Source organism: Amblyomma maculatum, chromosome 6 (genome assembly GCF_055883805.1).
Source record: "Amblyomma maculatum isolate TAMU_Amacu chromosome 6, ASM5588380v1, whole genome shotgun sequence".
Lineage (NCBI taxonomy): Eukaryota > Metazoa > Arthropoda > Arachnida > Ixodida > Ixodidae > Amblyomma > Amblyomma maculatum.
The window spans coordinates 49,769,836-49,788,109 of record NC_139349.1 but is presented as its reverse complement, the minus strand read 5'-3'; the positions used below and the strand labels follow the sequence as shown (position 1 = coordinate 49,788,109).

General features: G+C 42.8%; 1 protein-coding gene across 1 annotated transcript in view; it reads right to left on the bottom strand.

The window, feature by feature from the left end:
* Positions 1 to 962: 962 nt before the first annotated feature.
* Sse (extra spindle pole bodies like 1, separase) overlaps positions 963 to 18,274 on the bottom strand; it is an 84,046-nt gene continuing 66,734 nt past the window's right edge. Inside the window, exons 22-28 of the mRNA XM_084606633.1 lie at positions 15,988 to 16,107; positions 15,106 to 15,273; positions 13,933 to 14,109; positions 9,998 to 10,218; positions 8,371 to 8,451; positions 7,520 to 7,687; positions 963 to 2,484 (exon numbers count right to left, since the gene is read on the bottom strand). Coding sequence (XP_084462759.1) covers positions 2,256 to 2,484; positions 7,520 to 7,687; positions 8,371 to 8,451; positions 9,998 to 10,218; positions 13,933 to 14,109; positions 15,106 to 15,273; positions 15,988 to 16,107 — 1,164 coding nt within the window. The 3' untranslated portion in view covers positions 963 to 2,255. The remainder of the gene's footprint in view (positions 2,485 to 7,519; positions 7,688 to 8,370; positions 8,452 to 9,997; positions 10,219 to 13,932; positions 14,110 to 15,105; positions 15,274 to 15,987; positions 16,108 to 18,274) is intronic.

Sequence of the window (18,274 nt, the reverse complement as noted above, 5' to 3'; positions counted from 1 at the left end):
CACATGCTTAGTACATACTACAAATAGCACTATGGTTGCTATTTAGCAACCAATTGAGATAATTATTGAACCACAATGCATGATGTTAATACAGTAGTGCTTTCGCAATAGCTCCTAACATTTACACTATTCTATATAGAGGCTTCATTATGGTCCAAGCAAGATGGGCAAAAACTAAAACAATACTATTAACACCAAGATGCTGGATATAAGAAATACAAAACTAAACTGCAGAGTATCAGGAACATTACATGATATAAGCAAGGATTCATGCAAAATTTTTATTTTCAAACATTTCTGCATGTAACTATTTCTATTTCGTGATAGTTCCACGGAAACATGAATACTTCCACTGATTAGTGTGTAATGTACGGTCCAAGGAAAAATTATGCTTGTGTCGGGCTTTCCTAGTTATTGAATGAATGACAGAATTAAGACTTCAGTGAGATGTCAGATTTTCCAAAAATCAGAGAATGAAGGATTAATCGAAAAGCTTTCTTATTTGGAAGGACTGTTTGATCAGCTACCATTAGAGCACATGGGTAGTCAGTATTTCAGAGTTCAGTCTAAGTAAGACTCATTGCAGTAAGTCTTAGTACCTTTTCTAGTTCTGATAGACTTTCTTGCTGAGTGGATCCCACTATGGCTGCATATATTAGATTTTCAGCCTAATGTGTAACATATACATGCAGATTTCTGCTGATGCCCCTTTTAGTTTGTCACAAGAACCCTAAATATTTTTTGAAGATGAGATATGATATACATGGAGAGTCCAATTAAGCTGGGAATTTTTAACATCAAGGTACTAGCAACATGTATGTCACAAATTGGCCAAGCTATTATTAGCAGAATAGTTAAACTTGGGCACCTTTTTTTTTTCTAGTTATGCACATGAATAGCATTTTTGTTTATGTTAGTCACCATTCCCTTCTTGTCCAACTAGCCAATAACACTGGTCAGTGTCATATTTAGCAAGGCTTTATAACAAAATGACATCAGTTTACACAGCATGCAATCATAAAAATCCTTCGGTTTATATGTGTTCATATGCCTACAGTCCTTTAACCGAACAGGGGCAGCAGTGCACTGGAAGGGAACATTTCACTGTCTTGTCAAGCCAGAGGGGCTTTCTGGTTTAACACAGCATATGGACCCAAATTACAGCATCATTTTCCTGACTTGCCATGTGCTGAAGTGTACGTTCAGAGCTACACACTATGCAGCTCAACTCCAAGATGTTTTTCTTCAAGAAAAAAATAAAAATAAAATCAGTTTTAATGAAACCCGCCACACTTAAAAGAATATAAAGCGGCTACCACGTCAAGTAACATCTCTTCTTACATGAACCACCAGCACATGTAATCGTCATCCTAAAACTAGAAGGAATGTTTTTCTTACATTGGTTATTTTCTCTGAGAAATATGCAATAAATTTAAGAGCATAATTTTTTTTTTCCTGCATAATACTGCACTTTGCCAATGCTGCTGATCACCTAAAAGCCTGCAAGGAAACATTAAAAAAACAAACAGTAATAATTTAATTTTTCAGATTAAAACGAGTACACAAATAACCACAAAATTAGACTTCTTTCTGTGCCTCAGAGTATTACGGTGAGACGAGTGAGTAAAAAGAAAAAGTTGCAGCTATGCGATAAGCACTTCAGTTTCTACTATACTTTTTCCGATGTCTAGTCTGGCCACTTCCAGAACACCAGATGCAGTGTAAATATGCTACAAGATTTACTGTGCTACTACTGTTGAAGCAGTGCAGCACAGCCTTATCACCAGAGCAATTTGTAAACAACTGCTTTTCTGATCGCTCAAAGACAGGACCACTGCAGAGAATGAGGCAAGACACATCAGTGAGGCAAGAACAAAGGTCATGCATCAGCCTAGATGATGTATACTCATGTCAGCAGTCTGAAAATTCATTTAGCAGTTATTTAACAGCATTTACGAAAATAAAATAGAAAATGCCTTTAATAAATGTCAGTTGTCTAAAAACTCGTTCAGCAGTTATTTAACAGCAGTTATGAAAATAAAATAGAAAATGCCTTTATTGTTGCAACACTTGCACTCGACTTGAGCACAGCTATTCAACATGTCGCACACATACACAGAAGCATATAAATACACTCTTGCAAGGTGAACAAAACACCTGATTTGAAGGCATTTGGCAGAGTTGGTTTGCAGGGCAGTGTTCCTTGAGTGGACGGGTCTGCACATGAACACTGCTGTTTTGCAGTCACGATGATGCTACACAGACGGAGCACTCTTGCTCTGAACAGGTAACCCATACACAACTGGAGCAGCCCCGACAAGGTACTGCAGCTTGCAGCTCTTCCTGGCCAGCCGAACAGCCGTGGTTATGTCCGGGATGTGATCTTTGGAACCCAATTTCGGAACCCAGTGCCTGAGAAAGGTCTCTGTAAACCTGTCAATGTCCTTGTCCGTGACATCCCAGAGATTGGCCACCATACACGGGCTGCAAAGCCATTAGTGGGAAGCAATGATCAGTCAGGATCAGACATGTGCAACTCCTACGCTTGTATTATCAATATTCTATGCAAGAGGAGCCTTTAGCTTCCCTCTTGTAAGACATTAGCAAAAAACATAGTACTGAGTGTAGATGGCACATGGAAAAAAAACAAATGAAAGTGCACTCCAAAGTGCGCTGAATTAGAAGCATTCAAACTCACTATGCTGAAAGGTGAGTGACAGAACCGGCAATTCCGGCGCAGCACCAATGCAAACAAAGTGGTGGCGGGACACCTAAAGAGATTGCGCAACAACATTGACAGTTCCCGTCCACGGCTCACGTACATCCACTTGCTTAAAAGGACCCTGGAACTATAATCGCGTAATATTCTAATGCAAGAAAGACCATAAAGATGGTCTATAAGTATTAGAGTCAGATTTGAAAGCCCTGCATAGAGCCTATTATTTACAAATGATTTTTTAAAATGTGATCCTGGCGACAGCTTGCAACCGATTAGAGTGACACCTCCCTATGCGCCTCCTTCCTTTTGACACCAACTGGGGCTTTCTGGGTGTGCCCACTGACTGGACGTTCTCAAGTAAAGCAGGTGGGATGGGGAGTGGCGAGGTACCATCGCTACTTGTTTTCTTCGTTTTTCTATGTAATTTTTGACCAATGATACATTCTGTGTTAGTGAAGCTAGCTTAGAAATTCTTGAGTTACTGGGAGGACTGATGAAATACTTATTGGTCATGTACATTTTGTAGATTTAGCGATTAAAAGGACCGTGAGAGGAAATTTACTAACCCCTTAATTTTTGCCTCTTGTCTCGCAGGCACTCTCAAGCATATACTAGTCACAAGTTAACATACTTATGTGAAAGACGCCCACAAGGTATAAAGCTCCGTTTAACTAATACCAGTTTCCATTTGGCGAACAGGAGCACTTTTAGCTGCACTAACAATGCTCTCGCGAGTTTCGGCGCCTATCAGTGGTCGGACAGGAGCAATAGCGTTGTGTTCTATTGGCAGAGGAGGCGCGCTTTTGGGGTCCCGAAAGTCGTGCCAGTCGTGCTGTTTCGTAGGCTGCTTAGCAAGTCACTGAAAATTGTATCACGTTCTGACGCCTATGCACATGCTTATGCATATACCCTCTCTCACAAGCATCCACATACTGCTTCTGGTATGTTGAAACTACACACTGAACACGTGCAGTCAATAATCCGAACTGCCAGTTGATTCAGACATTTTTCTTGGTTCCTTGAAAACAGAATGAACGGAGTTTACTGTACTGCCAGTTACAGCAGTGTTTGTGGAAGAGTATTCTTATATGAAAAGCTACACTGGGTTACGAGGCACCCCTTGTGGAAACTACTGATAAATTTCAACCATCTGTGGGTTTTAACGTGCACTGAAACAGGCATTCCATCCTCATCGAAACTTGCACACAATGGCTAGGTAGAACCCAAGAAAACAATTAAGCTTTATTAAAGCTTACTAATTAAAAATTACAGTCAAATCTCGATATAACGTATCATGCGGGATCACCAAAAATCATTCGCTATTTTGAAATATCGTTGGAATGAAAAACGTGTGGTTTTAAATCAGTGGTCAAACCCAGGTATGAAAATGACGTACCTTGGCAGTAAACATGTGTGCAGACAAGCAAAACCTCAAATAAAAACGTTGCACTCACTTCAATGCTGCTTTATTTGAAAAAATCTTTCTGCCGCACACAGCACACTCGACCGATTAAAAACTCTTTACACCTTCCACTTCATGCAACACCTCATCGCATATGTCATGGCACCATGCGATGAAAGTGCGGACCTTGTTCATGCGCAATAAAACATCAGGGGTTCGATAAGATGTCATATTCAGTGAGGTTTGACAATCTTGTCTCGGTATTTGAAAATGATCATGGCGGTTAAAGGAGCGATGCCAAGCTGTCTGCAGTGGCTGATTTGCTTTTTTCCTGCGTCAATACCTTGCAATATGGCCAATTTTTTTCCGGCAATGAAAACTACTTTAGCTTCTTTTTGGTGCCATCGCTAGTTCCATTCATAGTCGAATCTCGCACAAACTTTCCGATAAGATCATCCACAACAAAAAATACTTTCCTGTAGACACGAATATAGAGCTTAGAATATACTGGCTAGTGTGCCGTGCGGATGGGTCTGACAATGGGAGGAGGTGGCTGCGCCGGCGATGCCTTCCAACTCTGGCCACTATTTTGAGGCCATAGAAATAAGCGTTGCACTGAATATTGTAGCAACAGCTTTCAGTAGCTATGCCAGCTATGCAGCAGAAGCTGTGAGTGAGTGTCTTGCGAGAACAGGGAGCTTGTGGAAGCCGGTGTCTCGCGTTCGCAGGTTTCAGTGCGTAGCCTGAGAAAGTTGTCCACAACTAGACTATGCTAAAGGTAAAGCATCAGGGAATGGAGAAAACTCTCATTATGGCGCTGTGTCAGAGGGGTTACATTTTGAACCCGTATGAGGTACGTTCGACATGCTGTCGGACCATGCACGACTTATGGGATGGGAGACAGACTGCAAGCAGGTTCCAAAATATGTTGTCAAATTAGAGCTCCGAATTTCGTGAATGTGGGCACTTCGCGAATTTGAAGTTATTCAGGTTTTGGGCTTCAGATATTCGCATGAATGGTTTTATGGCATTGTAATTGTCGTTGTTGGGCTTGCGTTTGCATGCACTGTTGTGTTCAAATTTGCATTTTTCCTTATTTTTACTGTGGAACAGCCTAATGTTTAGCAACCAACATCAGAGAGTTTGTTAGTTATCAATCAGTTCAGTATCATATGCTTACTTTTTCAAAAATTGAGCAGTGTCTTCAAAAGTGGTTGCTTCGTATACTTTAGCATTTCGGGTAGTTGGCCTCAATATGGACGACAATTTAATTGGCACATTTTGTATTATATGCAGATTAAAATTTCCTTTCGGCTTTTGCCTTTTCTTTCTTTACAAAATTTTAAGGTCACCTAGACGTTGCAAAAAAAAGATCTTGTATGAATTTAGCGTGCTATGACTTCCAAATAAAATGAGAGTGAATCCAATTCAGACTATAATTGTGTCGTTTCACAATTACCGATCATCAAAGCCAGATGCCAATTGTAGAAATTAAAAGTACCCCTGCTTTTTTTTTCCGCACTCGTGATGACATAAACATTAGTTAACTACCAACAGGCGTGACTAAATTGAAGAACGTCCACATCGCCTATCCGAAAGTATCGGACCTGTGTACTGATAAGAAAGCGAAGAAAATATGTAATTGGTGTAATAAATTTAGCGCTGGACATGGCTGTTATTTTCTGTTAAAGGAGTTGCATGGCCACAATTCCCACTGTCATCTACTCGTTTCACTAAATGTGCTGTATCCCGATTAAGTTCGGATAACCGTCGCAATGTCTACACAGCCTCCATCTCGATTTAAGAATTCAGCGCAATGAACAAAATATAAACACTTAGGATTTTGCATCTAGCTGGTAGTACACGTTAAACATTGTTGCGGACCCACGGGTCCACCCAGCAGAAATCACCCATGCAAGGATGCAGAAACGACGGAAAAAATTAAGCACCGCCGTTAAGGGTGTGACGTGATAGCGTTACGACCACATGGGCGATGTTACTTCACTTTTAATCTTACTTTCTTTTATACATCAATAATCAGCATCATCAAGCATTGTAATTTCATTCTGAGCATTTTGACATCTTTGAACCCCCCTTTTCCAGATTTTTTGATTTCATTATTTCATCAATTAACGACATAACTGCCCTGATTTTATTTACTCGTCATCGTTTATCACACACCAATTAATCTTTAATCACGAGCTATCGCCTAAAACCCAACCGGCAGCGGCGATTCTTCTCTGCTTCGCGCTCTCGCATCGCGCTTCATCTTCTTCGCTCTCTTGAATGCCTTACGCCGTTACCTGTAAAATATTTTCAGGACCTACGCACAGTGCCTGCTTGGTATGTTTGTTTTCCACCAATATTTCAGATAAAAGTGCTCTGAAAGTAGGGACAAAGACAGGCTACATAAAGAGCAGCGCGTACAGTTACCAAGGCCCGACTAGCTGGGTGTTGGCCACGAGCGCGGCGCGTAGTACCTTAGCGACCTAGAGCGCCGCCGCGCAGCGGCTGCGGGAAGGCATCACCGCGGCGATGACGCCAGCGCGTGCCCTCGGCCCGCTAGTTAGTATATTCTAGGCACTATAGCACGAACGACTGACTGGCAAACGACACACAACATGAGATAAAAGGCAGGCAGCTAGGCCTGCTGGCTACTGCATATTAAACCACAGCTCTGTGGAGGCACTCGATGACAGCTATAGCCCACAGGGCGCCCACACAGAAATGGCAGTTTCTGTTTCACACAAGAGTTGCGGCACTGTTAATTTTAGCCAAATTCATAATACTAATGTTCCCTGATTATAGAAGAAAAAATAAATTGGTGCGTTATTCTGAAATATGCACTATTCTGATATTCAAAGTTCTGAAATACCTTTACAATGAAAATATTAAAAATCAGTTGGGGATTTTAATTAAAATTCGTTATTTGAAATATTTGTTAATGTGGTGTTCGTAGTAACGAGACTACACTGTACTTAGTTACATGAGGTTTTAGGGCGCATAAGCAACTGTGGCTATCGTACGTCAAACACAAGGTTAGATAATTTGTTATGATAAGTGCCTAGATTTACGATACTCATATTTGATTTAAAACATTGGCTTTCTTCAGAAACGTACAAACAAGGAAAAAATCAACCAGAGCTTGTTCGCCTAAAAGCAATGCCGGATGAAATGGGATGTGTTGCAAGATACAGTAAAATATGTTTTTCCTAAGTTGTTCGAGATGTAAGCATGAGATTAAAATGTGATCAACTGTGAGCTCATCATCACACATTTCACACACAGGTTTGTCTCTTTTTGTTAGAAGGAAACTATGGGTGCTTAATTAAAGAGCAAGAGTTTCAAGAACAATACAATGTATTTGTCTGGAAAAGGTCAGTGACTCTTGTACTCGCCTGCCGCCAATCCAGTATTGAAGCACCACTCCGAAGGGCTCAATCTTGGGTCCAAAGGTCTTGAGGCGGCCACTGCTACAGCCCATGAGGACGGGGCAGGCATGGCAGTGCATCTGCTCAATGGCCTCACTTACAAGGTATTCACGCCCCGACCCGTGGCCACAGTAGCTGGAAGGAGAAGAACGGTGGCCATAGTTACAAAACACAGTGGCCGGGGACACTCTACAGACGATCTTCACTATCAGTAAAAGAGAAGAATTAATGGGGACATGGCTCTCAAAGCTATTTTTCCTAGTTTTTGACCAAATTTAATAAAACCTGGTATTCTGATTCAGTTTCTTGCACTGATTTCAAATACGTAACTATTTTTCCAATTGGCCAATTAGTTCAAGAGATAAATTAAATTGTTTGTAATTTGCAGGAATAATTAAATAATTATCGCACCACAAAAAACTCACATGGACACTTTGCTAGAATGTCACTAATATTTGTTATATCAAAACTGTGCTCCTAACATTGTATTTGTTATGCTTTCTACTACCTAGCAAAGTGTCCATGTGAATTTTTTCTAGTGCGGTTATATTTTCATTGTTTCCGCAAGTTATGAACAATTAATTTCATTATTGCTAACTAAACGAGTTTGGGTTGCAACTTGCACTGGCTTTGTGGCACACACACACATACACACAAAAAAAGCTACATTTGATTTACTTTATTTGCCACTGCATTATTTCTTCATTACAAGGTTTGACCATAATGTTGGCAACTGTGTAACGACATCTACTCATTTTTACATGGGAGGCTCCTGCCATACCAGAAAGGCAATGGAAAAGAAGAAAAAGGGTTTTTACACAATGAGGTCCTTGCCGACGAGGGCTGCCTGGAACTCTTCCTTAAGAGGAGCCTTGCCGATCACTCCTTGCCAGCCCAAACTGGGAAAGAAAAAGATTTACACAGTCAACTCTAAAATTCGAATTCGACATACTGGTAAATATTTTTGGTCTTCTTAGAGCCGACATTAACACAAGCTTACTTAAACACGTGACAATGTCACATTCATAGGATTGAAGGTATCCAAACTTCCACGGCTACTGGCCATCCTTCTGGCTATCCAGACTTCCGTGGGTCACAGTTTCGTAACAACAGTTGACTTTGAGCAATTAAAAATAAGTAGCTGCTACTAAGTGCAGTTCAACAAAATTCTGCACACCCGATTAAATATATGCGCATGCCACAAATGTGCCAAATATGCATTCTTTCAGTAAGCTGGTTATTGGAGTCAAAAACCGCAGTGTACATGTAGAGCCACGTTTTTAATGCAGCAGTTCCTCCCAAACACATCATGCATGCAGGCTCACCGAGGAAAAGCACAGCTTCATGCACTTTTTTTGCTTACTCTACCTGTTTACCAAATATTATTGCCATTAAAAATGCATGCCACTGAAATAAATAAATTATGCACGAGGCCCAGGCTTAAGTCACTGCCATTGGTTGATCACTGACCGTGTGGATTGGTCTGTACTTCACAGGTGCCCTTGTCTCGTGCTCACCTTGCTTCTACTTCCGTGCTTCACTTCAGGAAGCTAAGATTTAGGCCCACTCTGGCTGACCTTTTAGCTTGTTTTCCTTTTTTTCTTGCTACCGCAACAAACTTTTGAAAAAGCGTAAGGAGCAGTGCAAAGAACTAAGAAGAGCTTTTTGGTCAGCATGCTGCAAGCTAGAAAGTGTTTTTAGACTTGGGGCGGGGGGGTATGTTTAGCGTACATCCTCGTCAATTCTCAATAGTGCAGCCATGGTTGCTCATTTTGCCCAAGATGCAGCGTCATAACTCTAACGCATATTTTAATGGTAACATTAACCTCATCCATAGCAAGCAAGCATATTTTATAACCGCAGTCTGTCAAAAATACGCTCAACTGTACATAAATTCATTAGCCTGTGCCAATTTCTGCGCATGTCACAACAATGGGCTGCATGTAAAATCTTGCACTCATGTGCAGTGGAAATTCACGAAATGACTAGTTCTTTTATCACAAGGGCAGGTTTTCTCAGTAAAATCAGCCAGGTTACCATATTAAAAGCTCTAAGCACAAATGAATAGTGCAGAGATGATTGGGACAAAAAGCAATGTGCTTTAGCCCTTGACAACCACACGTGTGTACAGCAGCGCTATCACCAACATGATCGGCATGGCTAAGAAAAGACTAGGCGCTGTTATCGATAGACTCCTACCTGCGCCGATGCAGCTTCATCGGCAGAGCCAGGTGAACATGCGCAACCGAAAGTGCACTTGCAACTATATACTGTAGGGGCACGTGGGCAGCGCTCTGCGAGATGCATTGTGTGGGCTGCCCACAAGACTTTTGTGTCAGTCTTGCACCTATATTGCCGCCACGTAGCTTGCTTCCCTCGCATTATGCAGGCACTAGGGTGTCTCGATAACTGCTGAAACCTGCTTGCGGCAGGAAGAGGACTTGCCTGGTGAAGGTGCCTTCAAACTGGGCCTGCGTCCTTGGGATGTCATTGGAGGGATTCAGGATGAAGTAAGTCTTCTGCGTGTCCACGTGCTGGGTGTACACATTCTGAGTCATGAGGCGGTAGTGCAGCAGCTGGGCGTGCAGGTAGTTGATGGAGGGTACCCTGCTGACCGAGTTTTTGAGCAGAATTGGAGTGCTCTCCCATGGCAGCGCCTGCACTGCCTGCATGACCGCATATGCGCCACAAGCGTCAGTGCAAGCATTGCTTTCTTCCCCATTTTAAGGCAACCATGACAACTCCACCTGCTTACTGTCAGGGTACTACAACAAATGGTCAGTGCTAGTTGGTTGCAAAACCACACCGTGATGACACCGTACAGAAAACTACATCAATTTTGTGGGAAGATTACAACGAATTCTACCCAATTAAAGCACATAAAATAGCCACGCCAGCTGAGTGATTGGACAGATTTGTGACCAAGGGGAAGCATACTTTGTATGACAGTACAGGTTATGACCACTTTCAGACGACAGTGGATGCCTGGGTAGAGTCACCGTGCTCACAAGCTGGCATCTGCTAATCTTTTCACTCAGAGTTTGTTTTCTTACAGTAAAGACAATGATAGCGACAATGAAGCAAAACCTATCCCCATAGAGGCCTGTAAAAATATGCCTTCATGCCCTTGCAGTTTACTTTTGGAAATGGCTTGTAGCTGTCATCTGCTTCGTTTTTATCACGTGAATGGTCAGAATGAATCCGTTTGTCCTGCTTCTTGCAGTCAGCTTGGTGACAAGGATTACTTGGTAGTAGTTTTATAGGATATAAAAACCAGTACAATGAAATCAGCTGCATAAAAACACTGCCATAGCTTCAGTTGCCAAAACAAGGCCAACAAAAAGATTGTAAATTTTCGTGTCAAGATATCGAACCGGCCAGTGGCCAAGATGACTTATATGAATGGAGACATTTTCACAAAACTGGGCGAAATTAATGCGAACCTACAAATGCTTATGACGAAGGTGAAGACTGCTGGTAGCGTTGAACAATTCACAAAGTGCTGAAGCAACTCTCGAGGCATGAAACAAAACTTTCTTCCATAAGGAAACGCTTCAAGGTTGCAGAAAGAGCTGGGCTGCAGAAATCAACTTGAAGATAAACTGAACAAACTTTAATGGCACAGCAGCAAGCAAATCTTGAAATATACAGAGTTCAAGAAATAGAAAATGGCAATGTTCTTGGTATGGTTTGTGGGGTTTAACGTCCCAAAGCGACTCAGGCTATATTTCGACCACCTGAGGTTCTTTAACATGCACTACATCGCACAGCGCACGAGCGCCTTGCTTTTCGTCTCCATCGAAAAGCAACTGTCACGGCTGGGATTCGATCACACACCCTTGGGTACAGAAGTCAAGCGCCCCGATTACTGCACCACCGTGGCAGAGCTGAGAAATGTTTTTGAAAAAGTGAACAAAGGTGCGACATAACTGCAGGCCAGTGAAGTTATTACAGCAAAATCATGACGCTATCATCAGGTCCACCAGTTAAGATTGGAATTCCTTGTCAGTAAAGATAACGGAATCAAATAGGAACTCGAAGATTATCTCATGTAATTTTTCTCATTTGTATTCTGTATTTGTATCATTCACTATGGTTTTCTGCAGATTTTTGTGTGTTTCTGCGTGTTTTATGGGTTTGAGCAATGTGTATGATGTATCAAGCTGGCAGCTAGCTTTTTTGCACCACTCCTGCATGGGCCGTAATGGCTTGCAGTATTTGTGAAGACGACCAGCACGATAAAATGCACGGATGAAAAAATGTTTTAGTAATTTTCCTGGCACAATGGCTACAGAAGGATACCAAGCTGTAAGCGATTAAAAAAAAATGACCCTATTTTGTGTGGAACCTACTTTTGTTCAATTCACCTGAATGTTATATCTGCTGTGAATAAAGCTGTGGCTCTAGACCATATGTTCATACAGCTGAATATGATAGGAGCCTTTATGCTAATGAACAAGATTTGATTCGGGCACAAAATCGTAACGACTATTTTGCAAACTGTGCAGATAAAACTGGTGGCAAAGTCTCCATTTTAGTAAGCAAATATGCATAATCTTATGGCTAAAGTTTCTTCAGTAACTCCAGAATATGAAATTGTCTGATATCTGCCAGAACGAAACTTGTTGCTTGTTACTGTTTCCCTGATGACTGTTTAGAGCAGTTTACTTTTTTTTTCTACTGCTTTCTGAATTTCGTAAACAAGAGTAATTACGATGATGTTTCAGATGATGACTTTTAGCATAAACTTGCTGGTAGATGATGCAGCAGCAAAGATTTCCGGAACATTAGCGCAGGAAGACAGGAACAAGAGGCGACAGGACACAGCGCTGTGTGCCATTTTCAGTGTGTCTGTTGTCCCCGTCTTTCTGCACTAACCTTTGAACAAATTCATGCACCAACTAGCCAGCAAGAATGTTCTCGGCAAAAAATTTTCATTTTTGCAAATGGATGCACAGCAGTAACACTAAATGTTATGTAAACATTGCGAAAGAAACTGAAAAATCATGGCACATTCTTTGATGATCTACCTAACCTACAGCCCAAACATAATTGGTCTGGTGTGCTGTATATAAGCTTTGATGTCCTAAAGCATTCGACATAGCCGCAGCGAAAAAAACACAATCACAGAAGGAAGACATGTACACAAGGACCAGCGTTGGTCCTTGTGTACGTGTCTTCCTTCTGTGATTGTTTTTTTCGCTGCGGCTATGTCGAATGTAAGCTACCAACTCGCCCAAAAGCTTGTTTTACTGATGTCCTAAAGCAATTCATGCTATCAGGGACACCATAGTAGAGGGTTCCGGGTACTTCAACCACTACGGTTCTTTAACGTGCATTAACATCGCACAGTGCAAGGGCGCCTTGCTTTCCCTCCATCAAAAAGTGGCTGCCTCGACTGTAATCTGACCCCGCATACATGGGCTCAGCAGTCGAGCATTCTAACCACTGAGCCACCTCGGTAGGCCCAAAAGTAATTACACATGGCATAGCAATAATGTTTGGTATGTGCGATTTCTTCAGACGACTTACAGCCATAAAATACTCGGGTCTATCATTGCAAACTTGAATTCTAGAAGCTTCATTATACAGTTCAATCTGCTGTAAACTTTCTCAGAGATTTGTTTTTATTTTCTGCAATTGTTTACTTTACCATTACCACACATTTAATTTCATTGAAGGAAGTTTTGTGATAATGTTTAGCTATGTACGATAGCAGATTCAGACATTGCTTTGCGCATCGCTGGCCATTTAGATTGCGTCACTCCATTCGAACTTCTACACATATTCCCTCTCTCGCATTCATGCACTTTCTCTAGTCTTGTTCCGAACAGTCGTGCTTTTAGACTGTTTCACTGCAGGTTTCGTTTGGTGAAGCATCCTCAAAATGCAAATGAGGCCGTTGGTGAACAGGCACCAATGTTGCTGCATCACTCTACAAAAAGGGCTGCAGAGGCAGTCAATTCTGGTGCATTTCTTCCATATTCCCAACAATATATGCAAAGAAAAGCACTTGAAGAAACCACTAAATATTACTGTGACAAAAATGGTGTTCAGAAGTTTTTACGGCCAATCAATAATTCGAACGTCCTCCCTGGTTTTGTGAAAGCAAAATTAACAAGGTTTTATAAATGCCCCTTTTTACTCAGCTAAGAATCAATTCGCCGACTTCTCAACTCTGACTAATGGTAAACAAAATGTTGGAATGAATGCTGCAAGCACACTACACTGCACCAATACACTTAGCGTGTTTTGCACTTAAGTGCAAGACAGACAGGCATTCCAATAGCGCTTAAATTGGATAAACGAAGAGACTGACATAATACATCCAATCTCCAAGCTGCTTTGCTACGCCCCTCAACTGGAGAGTGCATGCTTGCCTTGTCCAAGATGAGGATGACTGGGTGACGACGTATGTCCAAGTCCATGCTTGCTTTCGACTGGATGAGGCTGCTCAATGCCCCATGTGCAGGGTGGGAGCTGCGGATGCCAAACAGCTGGCACACCGCCACTGACAGCTGGTAGCTGCTCAGATCTGCTGCCGAGTCTATCACTGCCTGCACCGAACATAACAATGGCCGTTTTCCGTACCACCGCAATGTCAGAGAGGCTGTGAGCTTCAGCACAGCCAGCATTTCACATCTAGCATTACAGTTATAATTAAAATAATTATGATTACAATTATAATTAAATTATTCTAATTAAAATTATAACTTCAAGTACAATTAACATAAGAATAGTTTGGTTTAAGAGGATGAACGCCCAAAAGTAGACGGTTCTGACCACCGACGGTTTAGACCACCTGGTGATCTTAAATGAGCGCCAAGATTCAACGGTGCAGCCTACACAAGTGTACTGCACAGCGAGGCAGACGTTACATATGAGACAGAGCTGAACTGAAAAATAATTACTAACTAAAATTAACCAACGAATCAAGTTTACGGTTTCAGAGTGCAAAATTATTTTGAGACACCAAAGGGTGTCAATACTGAAGATAACATCTAGCTTTTAAAATGGGTATCGCAATCTGTAGTGTGGTCACTGTTATTGAAGACAAAAAGTGAGCTTTTCAAAGCTCGTTAAGTTAGAGCTGCTTGCATTCTTTAACGCAACAAATATAAAAGCTGTTCGTGTATTTAGCGATGTAGAAGCAATTACCTTGATTTCAGCCACGATACCAAGTGCAGCAACACCATTTTGTAAATGAGCAATGCGGGAAGATTCAATGAGGTTTTTAAGCACTCAATATTTCGAACCACGATGTCGAATCCGTAATATTCATATAACCTCCGTAAAATTCACCAGGACTCACCTTCAATGTTGACGGCCATTAGCTTAAACTAAAAACGAATATTTCAAACTTGGTAAGCTAATTTTGGTTAATGAATCATCTTTAAGCTGAGCTCTATTACATGCATAATGCTTATTTTGATTTACTACACACCTGCACAGACATATCTGTCTCACAATTTTTATAATAAAAGCCCGTCAAGGTTTCTATGCAGCAGTGACAAAGCAACAGAAAAACCTAGCTCCCATGGCCATGAACTCACCTCCAGCAGTCGACTGCTGCAGCACTCCAACTTGTACTTGCTTGCTTTAGCCACTACCTGGGCTACAGAGTCCTTCAGATCCTTGTAAGTGCCAGCGTTGACAATTTTACCATGAAAAACCCCTTTCCAGCAGCCCATCCACGTGTTCTCCATGCTCTCAACCACATCCTGTCATACAAAGTGATCCATCAGTGTATATAACCACAACATGTGCACTCAAAACACTCAGGCTATTGCAGATATGACACAGTGGACTCTCATTACTTCAACCTCACTTAGTTTGACCCTTGAACCTTTTTGAAGTGCCCTATAAAAACACTTGAAAGGCTACTTTTAAGGCAAACTCCAAATGATTAAGAACAAGTTTTCAGTTTTCCTCAGTCTGAATTTACTGAGAATTTAAACAGCACTGCATGGTCCCAATAAAGCACACATAAATGAAAGCGTGTTTCAGAATCTGCCATGTAGCCCTGAGAAAGGCAACAATGACAGTGTCCCGAACAGCAGCATTGCAGGTGTCTTCTTTTCAGGACAGTAATGTGTGATGGTATATGAGCATCACATCAGGACAGCTCCCTAGTGAAAAAACCGTATGAGTGACAATAACCTCATACAGATTTCTCATACAAATGCCAAACAAGCTCGCATTTCTCATATGCTAATGATATTTTTATGAGATGATATGGGATTAGTAAGAGTTTAGTATGCAAAATCTGTATGAGGTTATTGTGACTCATAGGGATTTCTTTTTCACTGGAGAGATAACTTAAATTGATGAAGCGATGCTAAGGCAAAGGAAAACTTTCAGTGACGTGTGGAATAGAGTCTCTCAAAGCTATAATTTACGAATAACGTTTAACTCGCAAAGGCAATGCAAGTCACCTTCATTCGCTTGTCCAGCGTGTGTCGCACAGACCACCAGGCAAGTGGCTCCGTTGTCTTCATGGTTGCCGTGCCCTCATCCAAAATGGTGTTGAATTCCTTGAACAGAATTCTGTGAAACTGAAAAAACAATGAGTTGAGAAGAGTTGATGCTCTAACATGGGCTGTGAAAAGGAGGAGGAGGAAAAAACTTTATTTAAAAAAAAGAAATGTAAACACTCCCAGGAGAACCTCTTAGTCCAGGAGCCCTCTGGCTGTTCCTTCTAGCTTAGCCCGCTCGACCAGCTGCAACAGACTGCAGGTTGCGTGGCTAGAAGGGCAGCCTCCCAGGAGGCGGGGGTGGGGTGTTTGACGAGAGGAACGCGGATGGGATGTGGACATTCCGATAAGTAATGGTAGAGGGTGTCCGTGGGGTGAAAGATGTGGGCAAATTGAGGAGATGGGAATGATTGTGTCTGGAGTTGTCACCAGTATGTGCTGTCGATGTGAGAAAGCGTGTGATGTGGTGGCAGGTACGTGGCACGGCAACGAAGATAGTAGTGAACAATTGTAGTGTATTCAAGAGGTTCGATGGGGGTGTATAATGAAGGTTTGGGGAGGCCATCCACTGGCTCCCGTAAGCTTAGTTCTCGGGCAAACACATGAGCTCGCTCATTTCCAAGGATGTCCTTATGCCCAGGTACCCATGTGATGGTGATGGGATCGAGAGGGGTAGGTAGAGTAGATAATATTGTTACGGACGGCATCAAGGAAGAAGCGAGCAAATGGCGCGGACAGGAGCGCTCGCGCTAGGCCCGGCAACATATTCATTAAATGTCATCTACCATTGCAATCGGTTACGTTCTGTCATCTTTCTTCATCAGCTTGCCGCATCGTAACATTTGGTAGAGGTGCGGGGTACTTCATCATCACCCCCTCATCCTGTTCCGGAGCTTCGGCGCCCTGCGACTTCTTGCGCCGTCGGCTGAAGGTTAGGAGGCATCGCATGGCTGTTCTCCAGCCTACCGGACCCATCAAGACCTTGTCATTCCTCCGCCCCGACCACAAGACACGACGAAGGAGAGACGGACCCGAGACGGCCACACATGACCACAAGACAAGAAGAGACCCGAACGACCCTATGTGACCCCACTGACCTGATGTGCCGACCAACGACCCCACGACCCAAGACACTGCTGCACATCCTCCCCTGCCTATGCCATGCGGTGCGTGCTTTGGCCTCCGCCATCGAGTAGTGGTGATGTGTGGCCCGAGAGTGTTCTGTGCCAAGGTTCATTGGGAATCATCGTGCCGGCAAGCCGTTCTATTCTTCCTTCTTCCTCTTCTTCTTCAAGCATCCAGACACGCCCACCATCATGCCATGCAATCATCAAAATCGTGCACTTCCTCGTCCGCGACCGGGACGATCGCTCGGTGGCCCCGGGTCATGTTACGGACGACATCAAGGGAGAAGAACCCGGGCAGTGGCGCGGACAGGAGCTCTCGCGCTAGGCCCGGCAACATATTCATTAAACATCATCTACCATCGCCATCGGTCATGTTCTGTCGTCTTTCTTCATTGGCTTGCCGCATCGTAACAATATTTTGGCGGATGAGTGTGGGAGGGTTCCTCGCAGAAGATATCTGTATACTGTTTGGGAGTCTGTGCATATGGTGGTGTGCTGAGTCTGCAACTGACTGACGTGTGCAATAGCGAGTGTAATGGCCAGGCATTCGGCCTCAGCGATGCTAGTGCATTGGATAAAGGCGGCATTGAATGTTGAGCAGCGAATGTCCATGAACACAGCAGTGCAGATGCGAGGAACGTCCGGATTGTGTGAAGCATCTGTGTATAGATGATGTCCTGGAGTGTAGAGTACTGCTTGGAAAAATATGAGACACGGGCTGCGCGACTGCCTTTGTGGTGTTTGGGATCCATATTTCGTGGGAGGGCTTAGAGCTCGAGGAGGCTCCGCAGATGTGTATGAGTGTGAGGTGAGGGATCAGGGGTATTGTAGCCCATTGAGCGGAGTCGACGTTGTTGGCTGGAGAGGTGCGCCTCTATGATCTCCTCAACATTGTTATGTATGCCTAATTGAAGGAGCCGAATCGTACTGGTATGACGAGGTAAGTGGAGGGCAGCTTTAACGGCTGAGCGGTGTAAGACGTTAAGTTTATTGAGTTGGGTTTTGGTGATGTGGTGGTAGGGGAGGTGGTAGGCTAGTCAACTAACGATAAGGGCATCTACGAGGGCGTCTACGGCCTTGAGGCCATGATTGCGGCTTGAAATGCGACGAATGAGATGTAT